The 25,730-nt window shown below is 38.1% G+C and overlaps 1 protein-coding gene across 1 annotated transcript in view; it reads left to right on the forward strand.

Moving 5' to 3' along the window:
* The window catches only part of CD99L2 (CD99 molecule like 2), a 139,376-nt gene that overhangs the window by 86,584 nt on the left and 27,062 nt on the right, over positions 1 to 25,730 (forward strand). Inside the window, exon 3 of the mRNA XM_070290596.1 lies at positions 10,137 to 10,199. Within this exon, the coding sequence (XP_070146697.1) occupies positions 10,137 to 10,199 (63 nt within the window). The remainder of the gene's footprint in view (positions 1 to 10,136; positions 10,200 to 25,730) is intronic.

Here is a 25,730-nt window from a genome sequence, read left to right on the forward strand (position 1 = left end):
GGAGAAGGGGACGACAGAGGATGAGATGGCTGGATGGCATCACCGACTTGATGGACATGAGTTTGAGTGAAGTCCGGGAGTTGAGGATGGGCAGGGAGGCCTGGCACGCTGCAGTTCATGGGGTCGCAAAGAGTCGAACATGACTGAGCAACTGAACTGAATTGCATTTTTTTGTGTGTGTCTGGTGAGAACATTTAAGATCTACTCTCTTAACGATAGTGTATAATATTCTTGAAAATTGCTAATTATAGTTATCATACTATACCACACACTTATTAGATCCCTAGAACTTATTCATCTTGTAACTGGAAGTGTATACCCCATGGCCAACAATGATCAACATCTCCCCATTTCCCCCACCCCTGAAGTCCCTGGTGGCCAACCACCATTCTACGCTGTTTCTATGAGTTAGGTTTTTTAGACTCTATGTGCAGGTGGAATCATATAGTTATTTGTCTTCCTCTGATTTTTTTCACTTAGCATAATACCTTCTAGATATATCCATATTGTTGAAAAGGCAGAATCTCCTTCTTTTAAATGGCAAGTAAGATTCTGTGGTGTGTATGTATATACCACATTTACTTTATCCATTTGTCTATCTGTGGACGCTTAGTTTCCATATCTTGGCTATTGGGAGTAAGGCTCCAAGGAACATAGCTTGGGGAGTGGTGGTGGTGGTGCAGATATCTCTTTGAGATACTGATTTCCTTTGTTTTTGCAATATGCCCACAAGTAGGATTTGATGGACCATAATTCTGTTTTTCAATTTTTGAAGACCCTCCATATTATCTTCCAGAGTGGCTGAGCCAATTTACTTCCTACCAGCAGTGCCTAACGATTCCTTTTTCTCCACACCCTCACCAAAACTTAGCATGTTTTTTTGATTCTAGCCATTCTAACAGGTGTGAGGTGATACCTCATTCTGGCTTTGATTTGCATTTCCATGATGATGGATATTGTTCAGCATCTTTCATATACCTGTTGGCCATTTGTATATCTTCTTTGGAAAAATGTCTGTTTAGTTCCATGTGAGTGACACAAACACACATTGAAGAAAAGACAATGTCTCTTCAAAAGTGGTTCTGGGAAGACTGGACAGCTTTTACATGTAAAAGAATGAAATTAGAACATTCTCTAATGCCATATGCAAAAATAAACTCAAAATGTATTAAAGTCTGTATTAAATGTATTTATGTACAAATGTATTAAAATGTATTAAATGTAAGACTGAACACTATAAAATTCCTAGAGGAAAACATAGGTAGAACACTCTCTGTCATAAACCTCAGGAATTAATTTTTGATCTGTTTACTAAAGTAAAGGAAATAAAAGCAAAAATAAACAAATGGAACATAATTAAACTTAAAAGTTTTTGCACAGCAAAGGAAACTGTCAACAAAACAGAAACCAATGCACTATGATTCATTTTGAGTTAATGTGAAAAGTCTAAGGTCTGTGTCTGTTTTTTTTTTTTGTTCCATGTGGCTGTCCAGGTGTTGTAGCACCATTTGTTGAAAAGACTGTCTTTTCTCCATCGCATTGCCTTTGCTCCTTTGTCAAAGATCAGTTGGCTATGTTTATGTCAGTCTGTTTCTGGGCTCCCTGTTCTGTTCCATTGATCTCTTTGTCTCTTGCTAATACCACAGTATCTTAACTTTATAGTAAGTCTTGAGATGGGTATTGTCAGTCCTCTAACTTTGTTCTTTTCATTCAATATTGTATTAGCTATTCTGGATTTTCTTCCTCTCAGTATAAACTTGATCAGTTTGTCAGTATAAACTTACAAATCAGTTTGTCAGTCACAAAATCATTTGCTGACATTTCAATTGTGATTGCACTGAATCTATAATCAAATTGGGAAGAACTGACATTTTGACAGTATTGAATCTTCCTATCCATGAACATGAAATATCTCTTTTCTTTTGATTTCTTTCACTAGAGTTTTGTAGTTTTCTTTATATAGATCTTGTGCATATTTTGTTAGATTTCTCTAAGGTGTTTATTTAGGGGAGGTGCTGCTAATGTAAACAGGGTCGTGCTTTTTGTTAATATTTCAAATTCCATTCGTTCATTGCTGGTACATAGGAAATCTACTTATATACCCTGCAACCTTGCTATAGTTACTTATTAGTTCTAGGAGTTTTGAGTTTTGGGGTGGATTTTTTTCGATAATCATGTCTTCTGCAAAAACAGTTTTATTTCTTCTTTCCCAGTCTTTATACCTTTTTTCCTTTTCTTGTTTTATTGAAGTAGCTGGGGCTGACAGTATGATGTTGAAAAGCAGTGCTGAGAAGGGACATCATTGCCTTGTTCCTGATTATGTTAGCTGTAGGTTTTTTGTAGATATTCTTTATCAAGTTGAGGAAATTCTTTTAAACAGTTGAAGAATACTTCATTGTATTGAAGAACCATATTTACTTCAACTATTCTTCAGTGAACACTTGGTCTGATTCCATTTCTTCTTGTTCTTGTAAGCAGTACTGCTATAAACATCCTGTACGTACCTCTTTGGGCACATGTGCAAGTATTTTTCTGTAACATGTACCTAAAAGTACAATTGTTGAATTGAGAAATATGCATATTTAAATTATTTTAATTGTCTAAATGTTTTAAGAATTATAGACCTGCAGGAAACTTGCAAGTACAGTGCAGGGACCTTCTTTTTTCCCCCTAATAAGTTGAGAAGATGTTACCATACCCTATAATCCTTCCTCTCACAACATACTTCAGAGTGCCTTTCCTACAAACATCCTTTTGCATATCATCAATGTAACCATCTGAATCAGAAAATGAATGCAGATCCATTAATACTACCTAATTCTCAGATTCCATTCAAGTTTCACCAGTTGTTCCAATATTATCTAATACAAGGAATTCCCATTTACTATTCACCTAGATTTCCCAGTTATAGCACATTTGCTCTGGTGTACGTATTTACCTTCAAATACTTTTCTTCTGAATAATTTCAGAATCAGTCCCAAATATGATACCCATTATCTCATGATATTTCCGTATACATTTCCTAAAAATGAGGACAACCGTCCTCTATGACTATAGTACATCCATCAAGATCAGGAAATTGACAATGAGCCAGTATTACCATCTGGTCCACAGACCTCATTCAAATTTCACTCATTGTCCCACTGATTATAGTTATAGGTTCAGGATCCAGTCCAGGAATACCTGTTGAATCTATCTATCATAATTTCCCTGATCTCAGGGACTGTAGTCTCTCAATACTTGTTCAATGCTGAAAGCTGTTGCCTCATGTTTTGTTCATTTTATGGTTACTTATGATGGGAAGGCTAATCTGATACCAATTATTTCATCAAAGGAAGAATTGAAAGTCTACTTTAGAATATTAGAAGCTGGGTTATTAAGTGCATGACTTTTATTGGTGGATTATATGATTTAAACCCTAAAATATGTCACTTTTCCTCTTTAGAGGTTTAGGTCTTAAATTTTATCTTGCCTTATATCAATATTTTTTTTCCTTCCTGTTAGCACTTGTTATATCAGTTCAGTTCAGTAACTCAGTCATGTCCAACTCTCTGTGACCCCATGGACTGTAGCATGCCAGGCTTCCCTACCCATCACCAGCTCCCGGAGCTTGCTCAAACTCATGTCCATTGAGTCGGTGATGCCATCCAATCGTCTCATCCTCTGTCATCCCCTTCTCTTCCTGCCTTCATTCTTAGCATCAGGGTGTTTTCCAATGAGTCATTTCTTTGCATCACATGGCCGGAATATTGGAGCTTCAGCAGCAGTCCTTCCAATGAATATATTCTGAACTGATTTCCTTTAGGGTTGACTGGTTTGATCTCCTTGCAGTCCAATGGACTCTCAAGAGTCATCTCCAACACCATAGTTCAAAAGCATCAATTCTTTACCACTCAGCTTTCTTTATGGTCCAACACTTACATCCATACATGACTAATGGAAAAACCATAGCTTTGATGAGAAGGACCTTTGTCAGCAAAGTAATGTCTCTACTTTTTAGTGTGCTCTCTAGGTTAGTAATAGCTTCTCTTCCAGGGAACAAGCCTCTTTTAATTTCATGGGTGCAGTCACCATCTGCAGTGATTTTGGAGCTCAAGAAAATAAAGTCTGACAGTGTTTGTATTGTTTCCCCATCTATTTGCCATGAAGTGATGGGACCAGATGTCATGATCTTAGTTTCTTGAATGTTGACTTTTAAGCCAGCTTTTTCACTCTCCTCTTTCACTATTATCAAGAGGTTCTTTAGTTTCTCTTCTCTTTCTGCCATGAAGGTGGTGTCATCTACATACATGAGGTTATTGATATTTCTCCTGGAAATCTTGATTCCAGCTTGTGCTTCCTCCACTCAACATTTCTCATGATGTGCTCTGCATATAAGTTAAATAAGCAGGGTGACAATATCCAGCCTTGACATACTCTTTACCTGATTTGGAATCAGTCCATTGTTCCATGTCCAGTTCTAACTATTGCTTCTTAACCTGCATACACATTTCTCAGGATGCAGGAAAGGTGGTCTGGTATTCCCATCTCTTGAAGTATTTTCCACATTTGGTTGTGATCCACACCGTGAAAGGCTTTGGCATAGTCAATAAAGCAGAAATAGATGTTTTTTCTGGAACTCTTTTGCTTTTTCAATGATCCAATGGATGTTGGCGATTTGATCTCTGGTTCCTCTGGCTTTTCTAAATCCAGCTTGAACATCTGGAAGTTCTTCATATACTGTAGAAAGTCTTGCTTGGAGAATTTTGAGTATTTATTAGCATGTGAGATGAGTGCAATTGTGCAGTAGTTGGAATATTCTTTGGCATTGCCTTTCTTTGAGTTTGGAGTGAAAACTGACCTTTTCCAGTCCTGTAGCCACTGCTGAGTTTTCCAAATTTTCTGGCATCTTGAGTGCAGCACTTTCACAGCATCATCTTTTAGGATTTGAGATAGCTCAGCTGGAATTCTATCACCTCCACTAGCTTTGTTCTTAATGATGCTTCCTAAGGCCCACTTGACTTCAGACTCCAGGATGTCTTGCTCAGATACCATTGTGGTTATCTGGGTCATGAAGATCTTTTTTGTATAGTTCTTCTGTGTATTCTTGCCACCTCTTCTTAATATCTTCTGCTTCTGTTAGGTCCATACCATTTCTGTCCTTCATTGAGCCCATCTTTGCATGAAATGTTCCCTTGGTATCTCTAATTTTCTTGAAGAGATCTCTAGTCTTTCCCATTCTACTGTTTTCCTCTATTTCTTGGCATTGATCACTGAGGAAGGCTTTCTTCTCTCTCCTTGCTATTCTTTAGAACTCTGCATTCAGATGGGTATATCTTTCCTTTTCTCCTTTGCCTTTTGCTTCTCTTCTTTTCTCAGCTATTTGTAAGGCCTCCTCAGAAAACCATTTTGCCTTTGTTTTTCTTGGGGATGGTCTTGATCACTGCCTCCTGTACAGTGTCATGATCCTCTGTCCATAGTTCATCAGGCACTCTATCAGATCTAATCCCTTGAATCTATTTGTCACTTCCACTGTATGAAGGTAAGGGATTTGATTTAGGTCATACTTGAATGGTCTAGTGCTTTCCCCCACTTTCTTCAATTTAAGTCTGAGTTTGGCAATAAGGAGTTCATGATCTGAGCCATGGTCCACTCCTGGTCTTGTTTTTGCTGACTGTATAGAGCTTCTCCATCTTTGGCTGCAAAGAATATAATCAGTCTGATTTTGGTATTGACCATCTGGTGATGTCTATGTGTATAATTGTCTCTTGTGTTGTTGGAAGAGTGTGTTTGCTATGAACAGTGCGTTCTGTTGGCAAAACTCTGTTAGCCTTTGCCCTGCTTCTTTTTGCACTCCAAGGCCAAACTTGCCTATTGCTCCAGGTGTTTCTTGACTTCCTACTTTTTCATTACAGTCCCCTATGATGGAAAGGACATCTTTTTTTGGTGTTAGTTCTAGAAGGTCTTGTAGGACATCATAGAACCATTCAACATCAGCTTCTTCAGCATTATTGCTTGGGGCATAGACTTGGATTACTGTGATATTGAATGGTTTGCCTTGGAAAGAAACAGAGATCATTCTGTCATTTTTGAGACTGCCCCCAAGTACTGCATTTTGGACTCTTGTTCACTATGAGGGCTACGCCATTCCCTCTAAGGGATTCTTACCCACAATAGTAGGTATAATGATTATCTGAATTAAATTTACCCATTCTGGTCCATTTTAGTTCACTGATTCCTAAAATGTCGATGTTCACTCTTGCCATCTGTTTGACCACTTCCAATTTGCCTTGATTTATGGACCTGACATTCCAGGTTCCTATGTAATACTGTTCTTTACAGCATCAGACTTTACTTCCATTACCAGTCACATCCTCAACTGGGTGGTGTTTTCACTTTGGCTCTGTCTCTTCTTTCTTTCTGGACTTATTTCTCTACTCTTCTCCAGTGCCATATTGGGCACCTACCAACCTGGGGAGTTCCTCTTTCAGTATCCTATCTTTTTGCCTTTTCATCCTGTTTGTGGGGTTCTCAAGGCAAGAATACTGAAATGGTTTGCCATTCCACTGGGGATCCAGCAAAGGACTGTGAACCCCTGGGAATTTGACTTTGGAGGCCAGTGTGATTTGATAACAGAACTTCCACAGGACTGAGAAAGCAGGTTCTTGGAGGGCACAAACAAGACCTTGTGTCACCAGGAGCTGGGAGAAAAGAGCAGTCCCCACAAGAGACTGAGCCAGACTTACCTGTGAGTGTCCAGGTTTCTCCAGTGGAAGTGGGTCAACAGTAGCCTGCAGCTAATTTGCTAATAGTTATATAACTCCTTACTAAAAACTAGTAAGGGGCACCCTTTCTGCCCCGTTCTGATGTCTATGTCAAAAGCTTTCTCTATTCCTTTTATACTTTAATGAAACTTTACTACACAAAAGCTCTGAGGGATCAAGTCTCGTCACCGACCCCAGATCAAATTCTTCTCCTCCAGAGGCCAAGAATCCCGGTGTCGTTCATGGCTCATGGCAACAACCTTTCAATAGGAAATTTACTCTATTTACACTCACTTTTTATTAGCATAGTTATACATATCCTTGTGTTAGACAATATGGAAAGTCCATCTTTTTTATTTAATGTATTTTTTGTTTTTTCCATTTGGTAACTTTTGTTGAATTTTAGTTGTTGGTATTAACTTTTCATTCTTGAATAAGTTAGAGGTTATACATCCTATATCTCTTTTTTTAGTGGTTACCTTAATTTTTTTGCTATAGGAAATAGATATTTAAAAATAAATTTTTAAGAACAGTTTTAGATTTACAGTGCAAAGCTAATACAAAGAGTTCCCATGTGCTCTACACCTAGATTATTGTTATTAACATTTTATATCAGTACAGTACATATATCACAATTAATGATCCAACACTGATACACTGTTATTAAAGTCCAGATTCAGATTTTCTTAGTTTTTTACTTAAAGTCCTTTTTCTGTCCTAGGATCTGATCCAGGGTACCACGTGAATTTCCATCATTACATCTCCTTTGGCTCTTTAAGCTGTGCCAGTTTCTCAAACTTAGTTTTTGACAGCCTTGAAAGTTTTGAGGAGTATTCAGTTCAGTTCAGTTGCTCAGTCAAGTCCAACTCTTTGTGACCCCATGGACTACAGCACACCAGGCTTCCCTGTCCATCACCAACTCCCAGAGCTTGCTCACACTCATGTCTATTGAGTTGGGGATGTCATCCAACCGTCTCATCCTCTGTCGTCCCCTTCTCCTCCCGCCTTCAATTTTTCCCAGCATCAGGGTCTTTTCCAATGAGTCAGTTCTTCTCATCACATGGCCAAAGTATTAGAGTTTCACTTTCAGCATCAGTCCTTCCAATGAACATATTCTGAACCTATTTCCTTTAGGATTGGCTGGTTTGATCTCCTTGCAGTCCAATGGACTCTCAAGAGTCTTCTCCAACACCATAGTTCAAAAGCATCAATTCTTCACTGCTCAGCTTTCTGCTCCAACTCTCACATCCATACATGACTACTGGAAAAAACCATAGCTTTGACTAAAAGGACCTTTGTCGGCAAAGTCATGTCTCTGCTTTTTAATATGCCATCTAGGTTGGTCATAACTTCTCTTCCAAGGAACAAGTGTCTCTTAATTTCTGGCTGCAGTCACTACCTGCGGTGATTTTAGAGCCCAAGAAAATAAAGTCTGTCAGTGTTTCCATTGTTTCCCCATCTATTTGCCATGAAATAATGGGACTGGATGCCATGATCTTGATTTTTTGAATGTTGAGTTTTAAGCCAGCTTTTTCACTCTCCTCTTTCACTATTATCAAGAGGCTCTTTAGCTCCTCTTCTCTTTCTGCCATGAGGGTGGTGTCATCTACATATCTGAGGTTATTGATATTTCTCCTGGCAATCTTGATTCCAGCATGTGCTTATCCAGCCCAGCATTTCACTTGATTAGTCAAGTATTTTGTAGGATGTGCCTCAGTTGGAGTTCTTCTGCTCTTTTCCTTGTGATTATACTGGGGTTATGGAGTTATCCTTCCTTGAGGAAGACCACAGAGGTTTAGTGCCCTTCTCATCGTATCAAGGGAATATAGTATTGGGACTTCTGGTGGTCCAGTGTTAAGACTTGGTACTTCCACTACAGGGGGCACGGGTTCCATCCCTGGTCAGGGAACTAAGACTCCACATGCTGTACAGCAAGACCAAAAAAAAAAAAAAAAGGGCAAGGAATATAGTATCAGTATAACTCATCACTCTTAATCTTAATCTTGATCACCTGGCTGATGTAGTGTATATGTCAGTTTCTCCACTGTGAGGTTTCTTTTCTCTTCCCCACCCTTTATACTATAATGTTGGAAGGGAGTCAGCACTTATGGAGAGGAGAAATGTCTACATAAATTAATGTGAATTCTTCTGTTTTTATGTTTTTGCTCAGTCATTTATATCAGCATAGAGTCATGGATATTTATTTTATACATAGGGTCATAATCCAGTACCACTTTATTTTGCTACTTTAAATTTTTCCAGCTTTAGCAATTGAGAACTCTTTTCTGTCAGTTCTGTGCCCCTTTGACATATACCCACCAATATAAAATATTTTTAAAAGTACTTCCTAGCACTGTAAGAAGCTCAGATCTCATCTAGATATTTCCTGTCCCAATTCTAGAATCAGCTATGTCTCCAAGGAGGTCTGGTTCCTTTTATTGGAGAATTGTATTTAGAAACCAAATCTGGGTGCCAGGTGTGTTCATTGCTACTTGGGTGTTGTTGCTTCTAAGCCTTTTCATCTGACAGAGCAAGGGGATGTATATCTGAATACTAACCCCATGTATATGCACATGTTTGAATATTTCTATATATATATATATATATATATATATATATATAGCTAAACATTATTCATACTGCTGTCTCCAATTCTAGTCAACTGTCATATGAATCTCTTTCTAATTCTCTGGTCTGTAACCTCCCTCTCCAGCAGTGAGAAACCTGGCTTCTGTAATCTACTGTCCATTTACTTCAGTATACGTGCAAAGTGGTTTGCTTGAGACTTAATGTGTATACCCTGTGGGAAACTACATGCCTACCTAGAGGGAAGGAAAGCTGTCAAGTTCAGTAGCAATCAGGGTTGGGCAGATGGGTCCACTTCTGAGGATAAATTGTGAAAAACTCTTCTGCACAGCCTTTTTAGTTATGTGTCAGATACTAGCCTAGGTGTAGGTGCTGGGGTTGGTGGCGGGGAGCAGGTCCTAGGTTGCCAAAATGCCGAGTAGCCTTTGTATGAGAGTTGGGATGGGGTGAAAGAACTTGGCTCATTATCAAAAGTCATACTATGAAGAAGTTTTTTCTATAAGGTTATATTAAATACTTCATTTTTCATACACTTGAACCTTCAGTCCTCTAGTGGACTGAGGACTGGTTTTTTTTTTTTTTTTTGGTTTTGTTTTGTTTTTGCTGTTGTTTTGGAATCAATAGATTGCTTGCTGAGGGATATCAATTCAGTGTATCTTTGGGTGGCTTCAACTGATTTCCTTTTGTGGAATTGTCTTCATAACACTGTCTAAAGGGAAGTGACAGTTACAAGAGTATATTTATATTATTTTATTTCTTTCCAAAAGAGTTACATTTTAAAATCTTTTTTTTCTTTTTAATTTTCAGGATCTGGGGACACTGGTGATTTCCGTCTGGAGGATGCAGTGGAAGGAACTTCTTCAGTAAAGCGTGAGTAGTAAATCAGAATATTAAATGCATATAACAGTGCTTAATATGCACTACCCATTTAGAATACATATTCAAGGAAAACAGTAGATGGCCTGTTTCACTTAATCAAATCAGTTCAGTTCAGTTCAGTCACTCATTTGTGTCTGACTCTTTGCGACCCCATGAATTGCAGCACGCCAGACCTCCCTGTCCATCACCATCTCCCAGAGTTCACTGAGACTCACGTCCATCGAGTCCGTGATGCCATCCAGCCATCTCATCCTCGGTCGTCCCCTTCTCCTGCCCCCAATCCCTCGCAGCATCAGAGTCTTTTCCAATGAGTCAACTCTTCGCATCAGGTGGCCAAAGTACTGGAGCTTCAACTTTAGCATCATTCCTTCCAAAGAAATCCCAGGGTTGATCTCCTTCAGAATGGACTGGTTGGATCTCCTTGCAGTCCAAGAGACTCTCAAGAGTCTTCTCCAACACCACAGTTCAAAAGCATCAGTTCTTCGGCGCTCAGCCTTCTTCACAGTCCAACTCTCACATCCATACATGAACACAGGAAAAACCATAGCCTTGACTAGATGGACCTTAGTCGGCAAAGTAATGTCTCTGCTTTTGAATATACTGTCTAGGTTGGTCATAACTTTTCTTCCAAGGAGTAGGCGTCTTTTAATTTCATGGCTGCAGTCACCATCTGCAGTGATTTTGGAGCCCCCCAAAATAAAGTCTGGCACTGTTTCCACGGTTTCCCCATCTATTTCCCATGAAGTGATGGGAAGGGATGCCATGATCTTCGTTTTCTGAATGTTGAGCTTTAAGCCAACTTTTTCACTCTCCTCTTTCACTTTCATCAAGAGGCTTTTGAGTTCCTCTTCACTTTCTGCCATAAGGGTGGTGTCATCTGCATATCTGAGGTTATTGATATTTCTCCCGGCAATCTTGATTCCAGCTTATGTTTCGTCTAGCCCAGCGTTTCTCATGATGTACTCTGCATAGAAGTTAAATAAGCAGGGTGACAATATACAACCTTGACGTACTCCTTTTCCTATTTGGAACCAGTCTGTTGTTCCATGTCCATTTCTGACTGTTGCTTCCTGACCTGCATATAGGTTTCTCAAGAGGCAGGTCAGGTGGTCTGGTATTCCATGTCCTTCAGAATTTTCCACAGTTTACTGTGATCCACACAGTCAAAGGCTTTAGCATAGTCAATAAAGCAGAAATAGATGTTTTTCTGGAAGTCTCTTGCTTTTTCAATGATCCAGCGGATGTTGGCAATTTGATCTCTGGTTCCTCTGCCTTTTCTAAAACCAGCTTGAACATCAGGGAGTTCACAGTTCACGTATTGCTGAAGCCTGGCTTGGAGAATTTTGAGCATTACTTTACTAGCATGTGAGATGAGTGCAATTGTGTGGTAGTTTGAGCATTGGTTGGCATTGCCTTTCTTTGGGATTGGAATGAAAACTGACCTTTTCCAGTCCTGTGGCCACTGCTGAGTTTTCCAAATTTGCTGGCATATTGAGTGCAGCACTTTCACAGCATCATCTTTCAGGATTTGAAACAGCTCAACTGGAATTCCATTACCTCCACTAGCTTTGTTCGTAGTGATGCTTTGTAAGGCCCACTTGACTTCACATTCCAAGATGTCTGGCTCTAGATTAATCAGATATACCATGGTTATTATAATTTGAATTATTTAAAAGAAAATCTGGATATTTAAAATCCTTTGTTTCCTTTATGGAGAATACTAAAAATGTGTAATAACTGATCCAGGATTTTCTCTGACTCAAGTCATAGCCCTTGCTGGTGTGACACCCCAGCAGTGACCTCCAAGAACTAGCTTTTTCTAGCTCAGAAAAAGATACCTTGAAGTGAATAAGGGATTTGTTTCTCTTTTTAGATCTTTTTATAATGACTATTCTTTATGTCATGTCTGTGTGTAACCTCTCAAATGCTAAGCTTTATCATCAATTTCTCTTTAAATTTTTTTAAATTTAAATTTTTCTCTCAAGGTTAACCATCCTTTTTTTCTTTTAACTTTTCTTTTTTTTTAAATTTATCTTAACTGGAGGCTAATTACTTTACAGTATTGTGGTGGTTTTTGCCATACATTCATATGAATCAGCCATGGGTGTACACGTGTTCCTCATCCTGACCCTCCCTCCCACCTTTCTCCCCATCCCATCCCTCAGAGTCATCCCAGTGCACCAGCCCTGAGCACCTGGTCTCATGCATCGACCCTGGACTGGTGATCTACTTCACATATGATAATATAAATGTTTCAATGCTATTCTCTCAAATCATCCCACCCTCGCCTTCTCCCACAGAGTTCAAAAGTCTGTTCTTGCTGTCTCACATATGGGGTCATTGTTACCATCTTTCTAAATTCCATATATATGCATTAATATACTGTATTGGTGTTTTTCTTTCTGACTTACTTTGCTCTGTATAATAGGCTCCAGTTTCATCCACCTCATTAGGACTGATTCAAATGCATTCTTTTTAATAGCTGAGTAATACTCCATTGTGTATATGTATCACAGCTTTCTTATCCATTCATCTGCCAATGGAAATCTAGGTTGCTTCCATGTCCTGGCTATTGTAAACAGTGCTGCGATGAACATTGGGGTAGACGTGTCTCTTTCAATTCTGTAAACCATTCTTTTAAACATGCATGAATACTTAGAAAGTAAAGCTGATATTGCTTTGGTCCCTCCTCATCCTGTAACACCTGCTGTCATTCCCCAGAGGGAATTGCCTAAGCCAATTTGGGATATGCTGGTCCCAATTAGTTTTCTCTGCTGTTATGAACATCTATACATATAGGTTGTTCAGTGTTTTATGTTTTACCTAACATGTGTATGGCTTCTTCACTTCAGTTATATGTATATATTTCACAACTTAAAAAATTAATATGTATTGAAGACCTGAGTAAATATAGCTCTCTATGGTAGTTTCCTTTGTTACAGGATGTTGTAACAAAGTACCACAGACTGGGTGACTTAAAACCACAGAAATTTGTTCATTCCCAGTTCTGGAGGCCAGAAATCCAAAATCACAGTGTTGGCAGAACATACTCCTCTTTGAAGGCTCCAGGCGAAGAATGCTTCCTTGCCTAACCTAGCTTCTGGTGGCTCCAGGTGGTCTTCAGCTTGCAGCTGCGTGGCTCCTATCTCTGTCTCCATCTTCACTTGCCCTTCTCCTTCATGTATGTGTCTTCCTCTCAGTCTTTTATAAGGACACTTTTTGTTGAATTTAGAATCTACCTGGATAATCTCAAATGATCTCATCCCATGATCTTTACTTAATTACATCTGCAAAGACCCTTTTTTCCCCAAGTAAAGTCACATTCATAAGATTAGTACTTGGCTATATATTTTGAGAGCCACCATTCAGCATACTACATTTTATATCTCATACACAAACGTTTGCTTCATGAAACTGGCATTCCAGTGGTATGGCTTCAGCCATGGCCAGTGATGCCACTTCTTACTGGCAGACATGTGGTTTGTTTTTATTTTGCACAGTTACACATGGGACTTAAGTGAGCATTCTTGTCTGTTTCCTTCGTTCTCAAGTATAATGAAACTACAAGGCCAAAGGGTATATGTATTTTATACTTTAATAGATGCTGACAAATTGTTTCCAAAATGATTGTGCCATCACGTACTCCCACTGATACTGTTATGAGTACCTTTTTCCCCAGACCTTCATCATCACCAGATTTTACCAATTAAAAACATTTTACCAGTATGATGGACAAAAGAGATCCTATTTTTTGGCCATTTGCATTTTCCTCTTTGAATTGTCTGTTCATATCCTTCCCCCATTTTTCTGTCAGGTTGCTTGTCTTTTTTTTTTTCTAATGAGTATGAAAGGTCTCTTTGTATATTCAGGATTGAGAAAGGCAGGGACTCAGGAATTAGACTATGTGTGTCTGAACTCTGCCTCTGTCACTTATCAGCTGTTACCTTGAGTGAGTTATCTGACTTTCTTGCACCTCCATTTCCTCATCTGTTGCATGAGGTTAATAATAATAATAAATTAGTAATAATTGTAAGAGTTCAATGAGATGGCCCCTGTGAAGCGTTTAGCAGAGGGCTTGATACAAGGTGAGTGCTCAGTGTCAGCCATTATTATTGTTATTTGATTTTATTGGACGGGCTTACTGTGGCTGGGCCTCTGGTGTAAGAGTCAAACATATATGATGAATGTACACCTACTTAAACTGATCAACAAAGTCAACATAATTCCCGTTTAACCTCCAGATAGAATTTTTGCAGATATAGGCTGATCCTAAAATTCATATGCAAATTCAAGAAACCCAGGGTAGTCAAAACTGTCTTGAAAAAGATGTTGGAGGATTCACACTTCCAAATTTCAGAGCTTTACTACAAAGCTGCAGTAATCAAAATACTCTGGTATTAATCACAAAGGTAGACATAACTCAGTGGAATAGAATTGAGAGTCTAGAGATGAACTATTATATCTGTGGCCAGTTGAATTTTGACCAAGGTGCTGAGACTGTTCAGTGGGGGAAGGAATGGTCTCTTCAATAAATGGTGTTGGGACAATTGGATATCCACATACAAAAAAGTGAATTTGTACCGCTGCCTCACACCTTATACAAAAATTAACTCAAAATAGGCCATATACATAAAAATGAACTTCTAAGAGATTTATAGTTTTGTGTATGGTATGAGGTGAGAGCCTTGAGCATTCTCAGGCCTTTCCTGAGCATTTCCATAGTCTTATACATGCAGATGTCCTTTTAGATTCCCAGGAAAATCAATATAGTTAATAACAGTGATGGTTTTAATGAAATCGTTTAACATCTCCAAAACCAAACATGACCACACAACAAAACAAGCATAGTACATGTAAACACACACCCAATTTGTAAGTTTGTTAATTTCCTGATGGAGGACTTTTTAATATTTCTGTCCCTTTCTCAGTTGTGTGCCAGCCCATCTGATCTTCATCAGCGCCCATTAGCCAGTGTGTCTGGGACCACCAGAACATGTGTCTTTGGTGGAATGGCATCCTTTAAGACCAGGACAATCTGCTGTCCTTTTTTTTCTATCTTAGCTTGCTTCTCATGTGACTGAGATTTCCGAGAGATAGGCTCATCCGTCTCTCCTTGGCTTAGTTGTTTTTCCAGTTGGAGAACATTTCTCCTTTTTCCATTGTATATTTTTTATTGCAAGAGTCCCTGACACCTCGGTCAGGGTATTTGTATGTGACATCCATTCATCAATATTGAACAATGTTTACTGGGTGCTTGCTTGTTGCCAGGCACTTCCCCAGGAGCTGGGCATGCCACGTGGACTAGGGCGTTGCCCTCAGGGAGCTCTTTTCTCCAGAAGGACACAGTACATATAACAATTTCAGATGTTACGTCATCCAGTGCACTCCAGTGTTGTGGAGTGCACTGGAGCAGATGCAATAGGGTGATGGGACAGGGAGGGCCCAAAATAGGGGTGACGACTTTAGATTAAGCAGTAGAGGCCTCTTGCAGGAAGGGTGATAATATGCAGGAGCAAGAAAACAGCCTTCAAGGCCAAGTGATCAGGTCTGAGAGCTGCGAGGCAGCAAAGAACCTCATGGAGTCTGGGGCCTAGAAGGTGGCCTGTGTGGCTAGAGCATGGACAGTGTTGGAGAAAAGGAGGAGCAGTTGGCAGGGGCTGGATCATTTAGGGTGTTAGCAGGTATGGTGACCACTTTACTATAAGTACAAGGGGAAGCTCCTGGAATATTTTTAAAGCTTTATTTAGAGAGAATTCCCATACCATACAACTCACCTATTTAAAACATACAATTTGATGTTTTCTGGTGTATTCACACAGTTGTGTATCTATCACTATAGCCAATTTTAGAGCATTTTATCACCTTAGAAGAAATCTTGTTCCCTTCCCTTAGTGACCCCTGATTCCTTGATTCTTCCTCTACCCTAGACCCCTTGGCAACCACCAGTCTCCTTCCTGTCTCCCTGCATTTCCTTGTTCTGGGACATGTCAGTGGAGTCATATAATGTGTAGACTTACATTTGGCTTCTTTCACTTGGAGTAACACTTTCAGGGTTCACCTTGTTGGTTTCAGAATTTTGCCCCTCCCTCTCCCCGGCCTTCACACCCTTTTTCCTCATCTCTCCCTTTTTCACTCTGTGTGCAGTCATCTCACAGGGGGACCCGCTTTTTCTTTTGCCAAATAAAGCTTTTTATGAGTGCCCCAATTTTCTCCGAATGCCATTGGCACTGTCATAGAGCCATACCCAGGGGAAGCGGCCCAGCTTATTGACTGTTTGGTTGTGGCACACCTTACAAAGAGGCACTCCCAGCAGGAGTGCAGTGTTGCTGGCTACATTCACTGAGCATCAGAGAATCCTTGTTAAGTTTGTCATTTTGAGCGAGGCTTCACAGAAACAGATGACTATTTTAGGAGCTCACTGCTTTGATGACCTTGGCCTACTCTTCTAATTCCTTAATAAGTAGCTAGACTTTGCTCATCTCAATTGTTGATGATAATAAATCCCATTTAAAGGCTCACGATGAGAAAATCTGAAGTTAATGGTATCTTAAAAAAGTACACAAATCCAACATCATGCTCTGCATCACCACAGGCTCAGGCTCTGACAGAGCAGCTGGTTCCCTAGACATACAAGGAACATATACTCTTGAACTGGCACGTGTAGTTCTTCAGAGAAACCAGGATCCTCCAGAAACTGGGAGTAGTAGGGTAGAGTTCCACAAAGCCATCGTGATCACGATGCTATGGCATGGCTTAAGGATAGACATGTAGATCAATTGAACAGAAATTAGAGTCCCAAGTCCTTAACATCTCTGTTTTTTTTCAAGCTGGAAGAACTATTTTTTACACAAGAGCTATATGAATCATGGATTTTAAGCTAATAATATGTAAGTCACAATTGCTTTTCTGAATATTGCACAAACAGCGGTTTCAGTAATGTCATTTCTCTTTCCTAACTATGTGTGTGCTAAGTTGGCTTCATTGGTGTCTGACTCTTTGCAACCTTATGAACTGTAGCCTTCCAGGCTCCTCTGTCATGGCAATAATACTGGAGTGGGTTGCCATTTCCTACTCCAGGGGATCTTCCTGACCCTGGGATCAAACCTGCATCTCCTATGTCTCTTGCATTGGCAGGCTTTACCACTAGCACCACCTGGGAAGCTGTACATATAACTATACACATAACTATACATATCACCATAATACAAGATATACATAAAGAGCCTCATTTAGACAGGTAAGCTGTACTTCTTCATTTTTAAAAATTTTTATTTCATATTGGAGGATAGTTGATTAATAATGATGTTAGTTACAGGTGTACAGTAAATACACCTTACAGCCATACCCATACAAATATCCATTATTTTTCAAGTTATTTTCCCATTTAGGTTATTATAGCATATTGAGCTAAGTTCCCTGTGCTATATGGTAGGTCCTTGTTGGTTATCTATTTTGTACTTCTTCATTTTACAGGTACAAAGTCAAATGGAAATTATAGATATAAAACTATCTCTAAACTGATGATGTAGATTTTTTAAAAAAAAATACACAATGACAGCACATATCACTTGTGGTTCCCTTACCATAAAAATCCATCTACTGATTTGGCCTTCACATTGAAATAGGCATTACACTTCACATTGAAGTATACACAATGCCTTCCCAAGGAAGAACCTCTTTGAGATCCTGATTTCCTTTCTTTTGGATATATATCCAGAAGTAGAAATGTGTATTTAGATCTTCTACACCTTTTTTGATTGGGTTGTTTATTTTTTGATAGTGCTAATTTTAATTTTTTTGGGGAACCTCCATACTGTTTTCCATAGTGGTTACACCATTTTACATTCCTACTGACAGTGTACAAGGAGTTCCTATGCTCCACATCCTCATCAACACATTTATCTTTTTTTTTTTTTGATAGTTATCTTCCCAGCAGGTATGAGATGATGTCTCATTGTGGTTTTGATTTGCATTTCCCTGATAATTAGTGATGTGGGGATCTTTTCATGTACTCAATGGCCATTTGTATGTTTTCTTTGGAGAAATGTCTTAAGTCCTTTGCCCATTTTTAAATTGAAGTATAGTTGATGTACAATATTATGTAAGTTACAGGTGTACAATTTAGTGGTTCACAATTTTTAAAGGTTATACTCCATTTATAGTTGTTATATAATATTGGCTATATTCCATGTGTTGCACGATGATATATCCTTTGTAGCTTAGCAGTTTGTCCCTCTTAATCCCCCACCACTATCTTGTTCCTCCCCCTTCCTTCTACCCCTGGTAACTACTAGTTTGTTCTCTGTGAGTCTGTTTCTTTTTTTTTATATTCACTAGTTCTATTTTTTTAGATTCCATATATAAGTGATACAGTATTTGTCTGTCTGACTTACTACACTTAGCATAATACCATCCAAGTCCTTCTGTGTTGTTACAAATGGCAAAATTTCATTCTTTTTTATGGTTTCCATATCTTTAGCTATTATAAATAATGCAGCTATGAACATTGCTGTGCATGTATTTTTTTTTTTTTGGATTAGTGTTTTGGATTTTTCTTTTTGAAGTATACACAGAAGTGAAATTGCCAGATCATATAGTAGTTCTATTTTTAGATTTTTGAGAAGCCTCCATACTATTTTCCATAGTGGCTGCCCCAATTTACATTCCAGCAGCAGTGCACACGGGTTCCCTTTTCTTCACATTCTTGCCAACAATTTTTTGTGGTCTTTTTGATGATAGCCATTCTGACAGATGTGAGGGTAATCATTGTGGTTTTGATTGGCATTTGCCTAATGATTAGTGATATGTCTCTTTTCATGTGTCTATTGGCCATCTACATGCCTCTTTTGAAAAAAATGTCTGTTCAGTTTTTCTGCCTATTTTTTAATCAGGTTGTTGTTCTGTTGTTGAACTGTATGAGTTGTTTGTATATTTGTATGTTAATCCCTTATTGATCAAATCATCTGTGAATATTTTCTCTCATTCAGTAGGCTGTCTTTTCATTTTGTCAGTGGTTTACTTTCATATGATGTAAGTTTTAGTATGTTGTTTTTATTTTCATTCATCTCAGTGTATTTTATGATTTCCTTTGTGAGTTCTTCTTTGACCTATTGTTATTGGAAATGTACGGTGTAATTTCCATATAACTGGAAATTTTTCAAATGGCCCTATGTTAATGATTTCTGTTTTCATTCCACTGCGGTTGGAGAACACAATTTGTATGATTTCAGATTTAAAATATATTAAGATGTGTTTTGAAGCCTAGCATGTGGTCTGTCTTGGAGAATGTCCCATGTACAATTGAATAGAATGTATTTCCTGCTTGAGGGGATGTGTTCTATAGATGTCTGGTAGATCTGGTTGATTTATAGTATTGCTCAAATCTTGTATTTTCTTTTTGTTATAGCTATGATTGGAAGAATTATATTGAGATATCCAACTATTATTGTTGAACTGTCTTATGTTCCCTTCAATTTTGTCATGTTTTACTTCGTATATTTTGGGGACTCTATTGTAAGGTGCACATATGTTTAAAATTTTATGTCTTACTGCTGTGTTTATCCTTTCATCATTATAAAATGTTACTCTTCGACTCTTGTAACAATTTTTGTCTTAAAGACTATTTTATTTGATAATAAATAACTCTGGGAGAGGGAGAGGGTGGGATGATTTGGGGGAATGTCACAGAAACATGTATAATATCATATAAGAAACGAATCACGATAATAGTATCACTCTTACAGCTCTCTTAAGGTTGCTATTGGCATAGTATAACTTTATCAATCCTTGTACTTTCAACTAGTTTCTATTATTGCTGTTTTTTTTTCTGAGTAGTTGATTAATGATTGAGTGACTCCTGTGTGTAAAGCTAAACCTGTTTCATCTCTGCCTCTCCCATTACTTAAATTTCATTTCTCTCTACTACCTCTAGTTGTAGGAACAGTTACAGCATAGTCTCTTTTTTGGTTTCATTATTTTAATTTTATTCTATTTTTATTTTTTAATATAAATTTATTTATTTTAATTGGAGGCTAATTACTTTACAATATTGTATTGGTTTTGCCATACATCAACATGAATCTTCCACGGGTGTACACGTGTTCCCCATCCTGAATCCCCCTCCCACCTACCTCCCCATACCATCCCTCTGGGTCATCCCAGTGCACCAGCCCCGAGCATCCTGTATCATGCATTGAACCTGGACTGGTGATTCGTTTCTTATATGATATTATACATGTTTCTGTGACATTCCCCCAAATCATCCCACCCTCTCCCTCTCCCACAGAGTCCAAAAGACTGTTCTATACATCTGTGTCTCTTTTGCTGTCTCTCATACAGGGTTATTACCATCTCTCTAAATTCCATATATATGCATTAGTGTTTGCATATGTTTGGTGTTTTGGTGTTTTTGTGTTTTGGTGTTTTTCTTTCTGGCTTACTTCACTCTGTATAATAAGCTCCAGTTTCATCCACCTCATTAGAACTGATTCAAATGTATTCTTTTTAATGGCTGAGTAATACTCCATTGTGTATATGTACCACAGCTTTCTTATCCATTCATCTGCTGATGGACATCTAGGTTGCTTCCATGTCCTGGCTATTATAAACAGTGCTGCAATGAACATTGGGATACATGTGTCTCTTTCAATTTTGGTTTCCTCTGTGTGTATGCCCAGCAGTGGGATTGCTGGGTCATATGGTAGTTATATTTCTAGTTTTTTAAGGAATGTCCACACTCTTCTCTATAGTGGCTGTACTAGTTTGCATTCCCACCAACAGTATAAGAGGGTTCCCTTTTCTCCACACCCTCTCCAGCTTTTATTGTTTGTAGACTTTTGGATAGCAGCCGTTCTGACTGGCGTGAAATGGTACCTCATTGTGGTTTTGATTTGCATTTCTCTGATAATGAGTGATGTTGAGCATCTTTTCATGTGTTTGTTAGCCATCTGTATGTCTTCTTTGGAGAACTGTCTATTTAGTTCTTTGGCCCATTTTTTGATTGGGTCATTTATTTTTCTGGAGTTGAGCTGCAGCAGTTACTTGTATATTTTGAGATTAATTCTTTGTCAGTTGCTTTGTTTGCTATTATTTTCTCCCATTCTGAAGGCTGTCTTTTCACCTTGCTTATAGTTTCCTTTGTTGTACAGAAGTTTTTAATTAGGCTCCATTTGTTTATTTTTGCTGTTATTTCCAATATTTTGGGAGGTGGGTCATAGAGGATCCCACTGTGATTTATGTCAGAGAGTGTTTTACCCATGTTCTCCTCAAGGAGTTTTATAGCTTCTGGTCTTACGTTTAGATCTTTAATCCATTTTGAGTTTATTTTTGTGTATGGTGTTAGAAAGTGTTCTAGTTTCATTCTTTTACAAGTGGTTGACCAGTTTTCCCAGCACCAATTGTTAAAGAGATTGTTTTTTCTCCATTGTATATTCTTGCCTCCTTTGTCAAAAATAAGGTGTCCGTAGGTGCATGGATTTACCTCTGGGCTTTCTGTTTTGTTCCATTGATCTATATTTCTGTCTTTGTGCCAGTACCATACTGTCTTGATGACTGTGGCTTTGTAGTAGAGCCTGAAGTGAGGCAGGTTGATTCCTCCAGTTCCATTCTTCTTTCTCAAGATTGCTTTGGCTATTTGAGGTTTTTTGTATTTCCATACAAATTGTGAAATTATTTGTTCTAGTTCTGTGAAAAATACCATTGGTAGCTTGATAAGGATTGCATTGAATCTGTAGATTGCTTTGGGTAGTATACTCATTTTCACTATATTGATTTTTCCGATCCATGAACACAGTATATTTCTCCATCTATTAGTGTCCTCTTTGATTTCTTTCACCAGTGTTTTATAGTTTTCTATATATAGGTCTTTAGTTTCTTTAGGTAGATATATTCCTAAGTATTTTATTCTTTTCTTTGCAATGGTGAATGGAATTGTTTCCTTAATTTCTCTATTTTCTCATTATTAGTGTATAGGAATGCAAGGGATTTCTGAGTGTTGATTTTATATCCTGCAACTTTACTATATTTATTGATTAGCTCTAGTAATTTTCTGGTGGAGTCTTTAGGGTTTTCCAAGTAGAGGATCATGTCATCTGCAAACAGTGAGAGTTTTACTTCTTCTTTTCCAATTTGGATTCCTTTTATTTCTTTTACTGCTCTGATTGCTGTGGCCAAAACTATGTTGAATAGTAGCGGTGAAAGTGGGCACCCTTGTCTTGTTCCTGACTTCAGGGGTATTGCTTTCAATTTTTCACCATTGAGGATAATGTTTGCTGTGGGTTTGTCATAGATAGCTTTTATTATGTTGAGGTATGTTCCTTCTACTCCTGCTTTCTGGAGAGTTTTTATCATAAATGAATGTTGAATTTTGTCAAAGGCTTTCTCTGCATCTATTGAGATAATCATATGGCTTTTATTTTTCAATGTGTTAATGTGGTGTATTACATTGATTGATTTATGGATATTGAAGAATCCTTGCATCCCTGGGATAAAGCCCACTTGGTCATGGTGTATGATCTTTTTAATATGTTGTTGGATTCTGATTGCTAGAATTTCGTTGAGGATTTTTGCATCTATGTTCATCCGTGATATTGGCCTGTAGTTTTCTTTTTTGTGACATCTTTGTCTGGTTTTGGTATTAGGGTGATGGTGGCCTCATAGAATGAGTTTGGCAGTTTACCTTCCTCTGAAATTTTCTGGAAGAGTTTGAGTAGGATAGGTGTTAGCTCTTCTCTAAATTTTTGGTAGAATTCAGTTGTGAAGCCGTCTGGGCCTGGGCTTTTGTTTGCTGAAAGATTTCTGATAAAAGTTTTGATTTCTGTGCTTGTGATGGGTCTGTTAAGATTTTCTGTTTCTTCCTGGTTCAGTTTTGGAAAGTTGTACTTTTCTAAGAATTTGTCCATTTCTTCCAAGGTGTCCGTTTTATTGGCATATAATTGCTGATAGTGGTCTCATGATCCTTTGTATTTCTATGTTGTCTGTTGTGATCTCTCCATTTTAATTTCTAACTTTTTTTAAAAAAATTTAAATTTTATATTCAGTACAAATGTTTATTTTTGCAATGAGAACTGCACACACACACACACAAAAACTTTTAGTATGTAAGTGAAAAGTCTACGAATTCCCTTCTACAAATGTCTAAAGTGTTTAATACAAGTCTCAGATTCACTGACATAATTATTGACCAAGCGATCCATGCATACAGTATGGGCTCATACACACCTCTTGCTCTTGTATAGAACTAAGATTTCTAGTACTGTGGGAGGGGTTGGGAAGTGGCCAGAAAAATTAAATAGTAGATCCAAGTTCTAATTACAACCCAGTTAGAGAAACACCCTTCAAGGAGGTGTGGAGAGGGCCATGGCAGAGTTAAATCTTTAGAAGGAAGGTGCAGACAAAACCGTTTCTCCAGCTAAACAGACTTGGCCTGGGGAAGTTTCTGAACAAAACACAGAACAAAAAATGAGAGTGGGATGAGAAGGAAGAAACCCCATGGAACCAAAATATAAGTCACACTTGAACCAGCACAGTGGTTTGTTTCTCCCTCTGTTTCTTGATGAGTCTGGCTAATGGTTTGTCAATTTTATTTATCCTTTCAAAGAACCAGCTTTTGGCTTTGTTGATTTTTGCTATGGTCTCTTTTGTTTCTTTTGCATTTATTTCTGCCCTAATTTTTAAGATTTCTTTCCTTCTACTAACCCTGGGGTTCTTCATTTCTTCCTTTTCTAGTTGCTTTAGGTGTAGAGTTAGGTTATTTATTTGACTTTTTTCTTGTTTCTTGAGGTATGCCTGTATTGCTATGAACCTTCCCCTTAGCACTGCTTTTACAGTGTCCCACAGGTTTTGGGTTGTTGTGTTTTCATTTTCATTCGTTTCTATGCATATTTTGATTTCGTTTTTGATTTCTTCTGTGATTTGTTGGTTATTCAGCAGCGTGTTGTTTAGCGTCCATATGTTGAAATTTTTAATAGTTTTTCTCCTATAATTGAGATCTAATCTTACTGCATTGTGGTCAGAAAAGATGCTTCGAATGATTTCAATTTTTTTGAATTTACCAAGGCTAGATTTATGGCCCAGGATGTTGATCTATCCTGGAGAAGGTTCTGTGTGCTCTTGAGAAAAAGGTGAAATTCATTGTTTTGGGGGTGAAATGTCCTATAGATATCAATTAGGTCAAGCTGGTCTATTGTATCATTTAAAGTTTGAGTTTCCTTGTTAATTTTCTGTTTAGTTGATCTATCCATAGGTGTGAGTGGGGTATTAAAGTCTCCCACTATTATTGTGTTATTGTTAATTTCCCCTTTCATACTTGTTAGCATTTGTCTTACATATTGCAGTGCTCCTAGGTTGGGTGCATATATATTTATAATTGTTATATCTTCTTGGATTGATCCTTTGATCATTATGTAGTGTCCTTCTTTGTCTCTTTTCACAGCCTTTGTTTTAAAGTCTATTTTATCTGATACGAGTATTGCTACTCCTGCTTTCTTTTGGTCTCTATTTGCATGGAATATCTTTTTCCAGCCCTTCACTTTCAGTCTGTATGTGTCCCTTGTTTTGAGGTGGGTCTCTTGTAGACAATATATAGAGGGGTCTTGTTTTTGTATCCATTCAGCCAGTCTTTGTCTTTTGGTTGGGGCATTCAACCCATTTACGTTTAAGGTAATTATTGATAAGTATGATCCCATTGCCATTTACTTTATTGTTTTGGGTTCGAGTTTATACACCCTTTTTTGTGTTTCCTGTCCAGAGAAGATCCTTTAGCATTTGTTGGAGAGCTGGTTTGGTGGTGCTGAATTCTCTCAGCTTTTGCTTGTCTGTAAAGCTTTTTATTTCTCCTTCATATTTGAATGAGATCCTTGCTGGGTACAGTAATCTGGGCTGTAGGTTATTTCCTTTCATCACTTTAAGTATGACCTACCATTCCCTCCTGGCCTGAAGAGTTTCTATTGAAAGATCAGCTGTTATCCTTATGGGAACCCTCTTGTGTGTTATTTGTTATTTTTCCCTTGCTGCTTTTAATATTTGTTCTTTGTGTTTGATCTTTGTTAATTTGATTAATATATGTCTTGGGGTGTTTTGTCTTGGGTTTATCCTGTTTGGGACTCTCTGGTTTTCTTGGACTTGGGTGATTATTTCCTTCCCCTTGGGAAGTTTTCAACTACTATCTCCTCAAGTATTTTCTCATGGTCTTTTCTTTTTGTCTTCTTCTTCTGGGACTCCTATGATTCGAATGTTGGGGCATTTAACCTTGTCTTGGAGGTCTCTGAGATTGTCCTCATTTCTTTTCATTCGTTTTTCTTTTTTCCTCTCTGATACATTTATTTCTATCATTCTATTTTCTACCTCTCTCCTATCTTCTGCCTCCATTATTCTACTATTTGTTCCCTCCAGAGTGTTTCTGATCTCATTTATTGCATTATTCATTATATATATTCATTATATATTGACTCTTTTTTATTTCTTCTAGGTCCTTGTTAAACCTTTCTTGCATCTTCTCAATCCTTGGCTATTTGTCTGTGATTC

Source organism: Ovis canadensis, chromosome X (assembly GCF_042477335.2).
Source record: "Ovis canadensis isolate MfBH-ARS-UI-01 breed Bighorn chromosome X, ARS-UI_OviCan_v2, whole genome shotgun sequence".
NCBI classification, from domain to species: domain Eukaryota; kingdom Metazoa; phylum Chordata; class Mammalia; order Artiodactyla; family Bovidae; genus Ovis; species Ovis canadensis.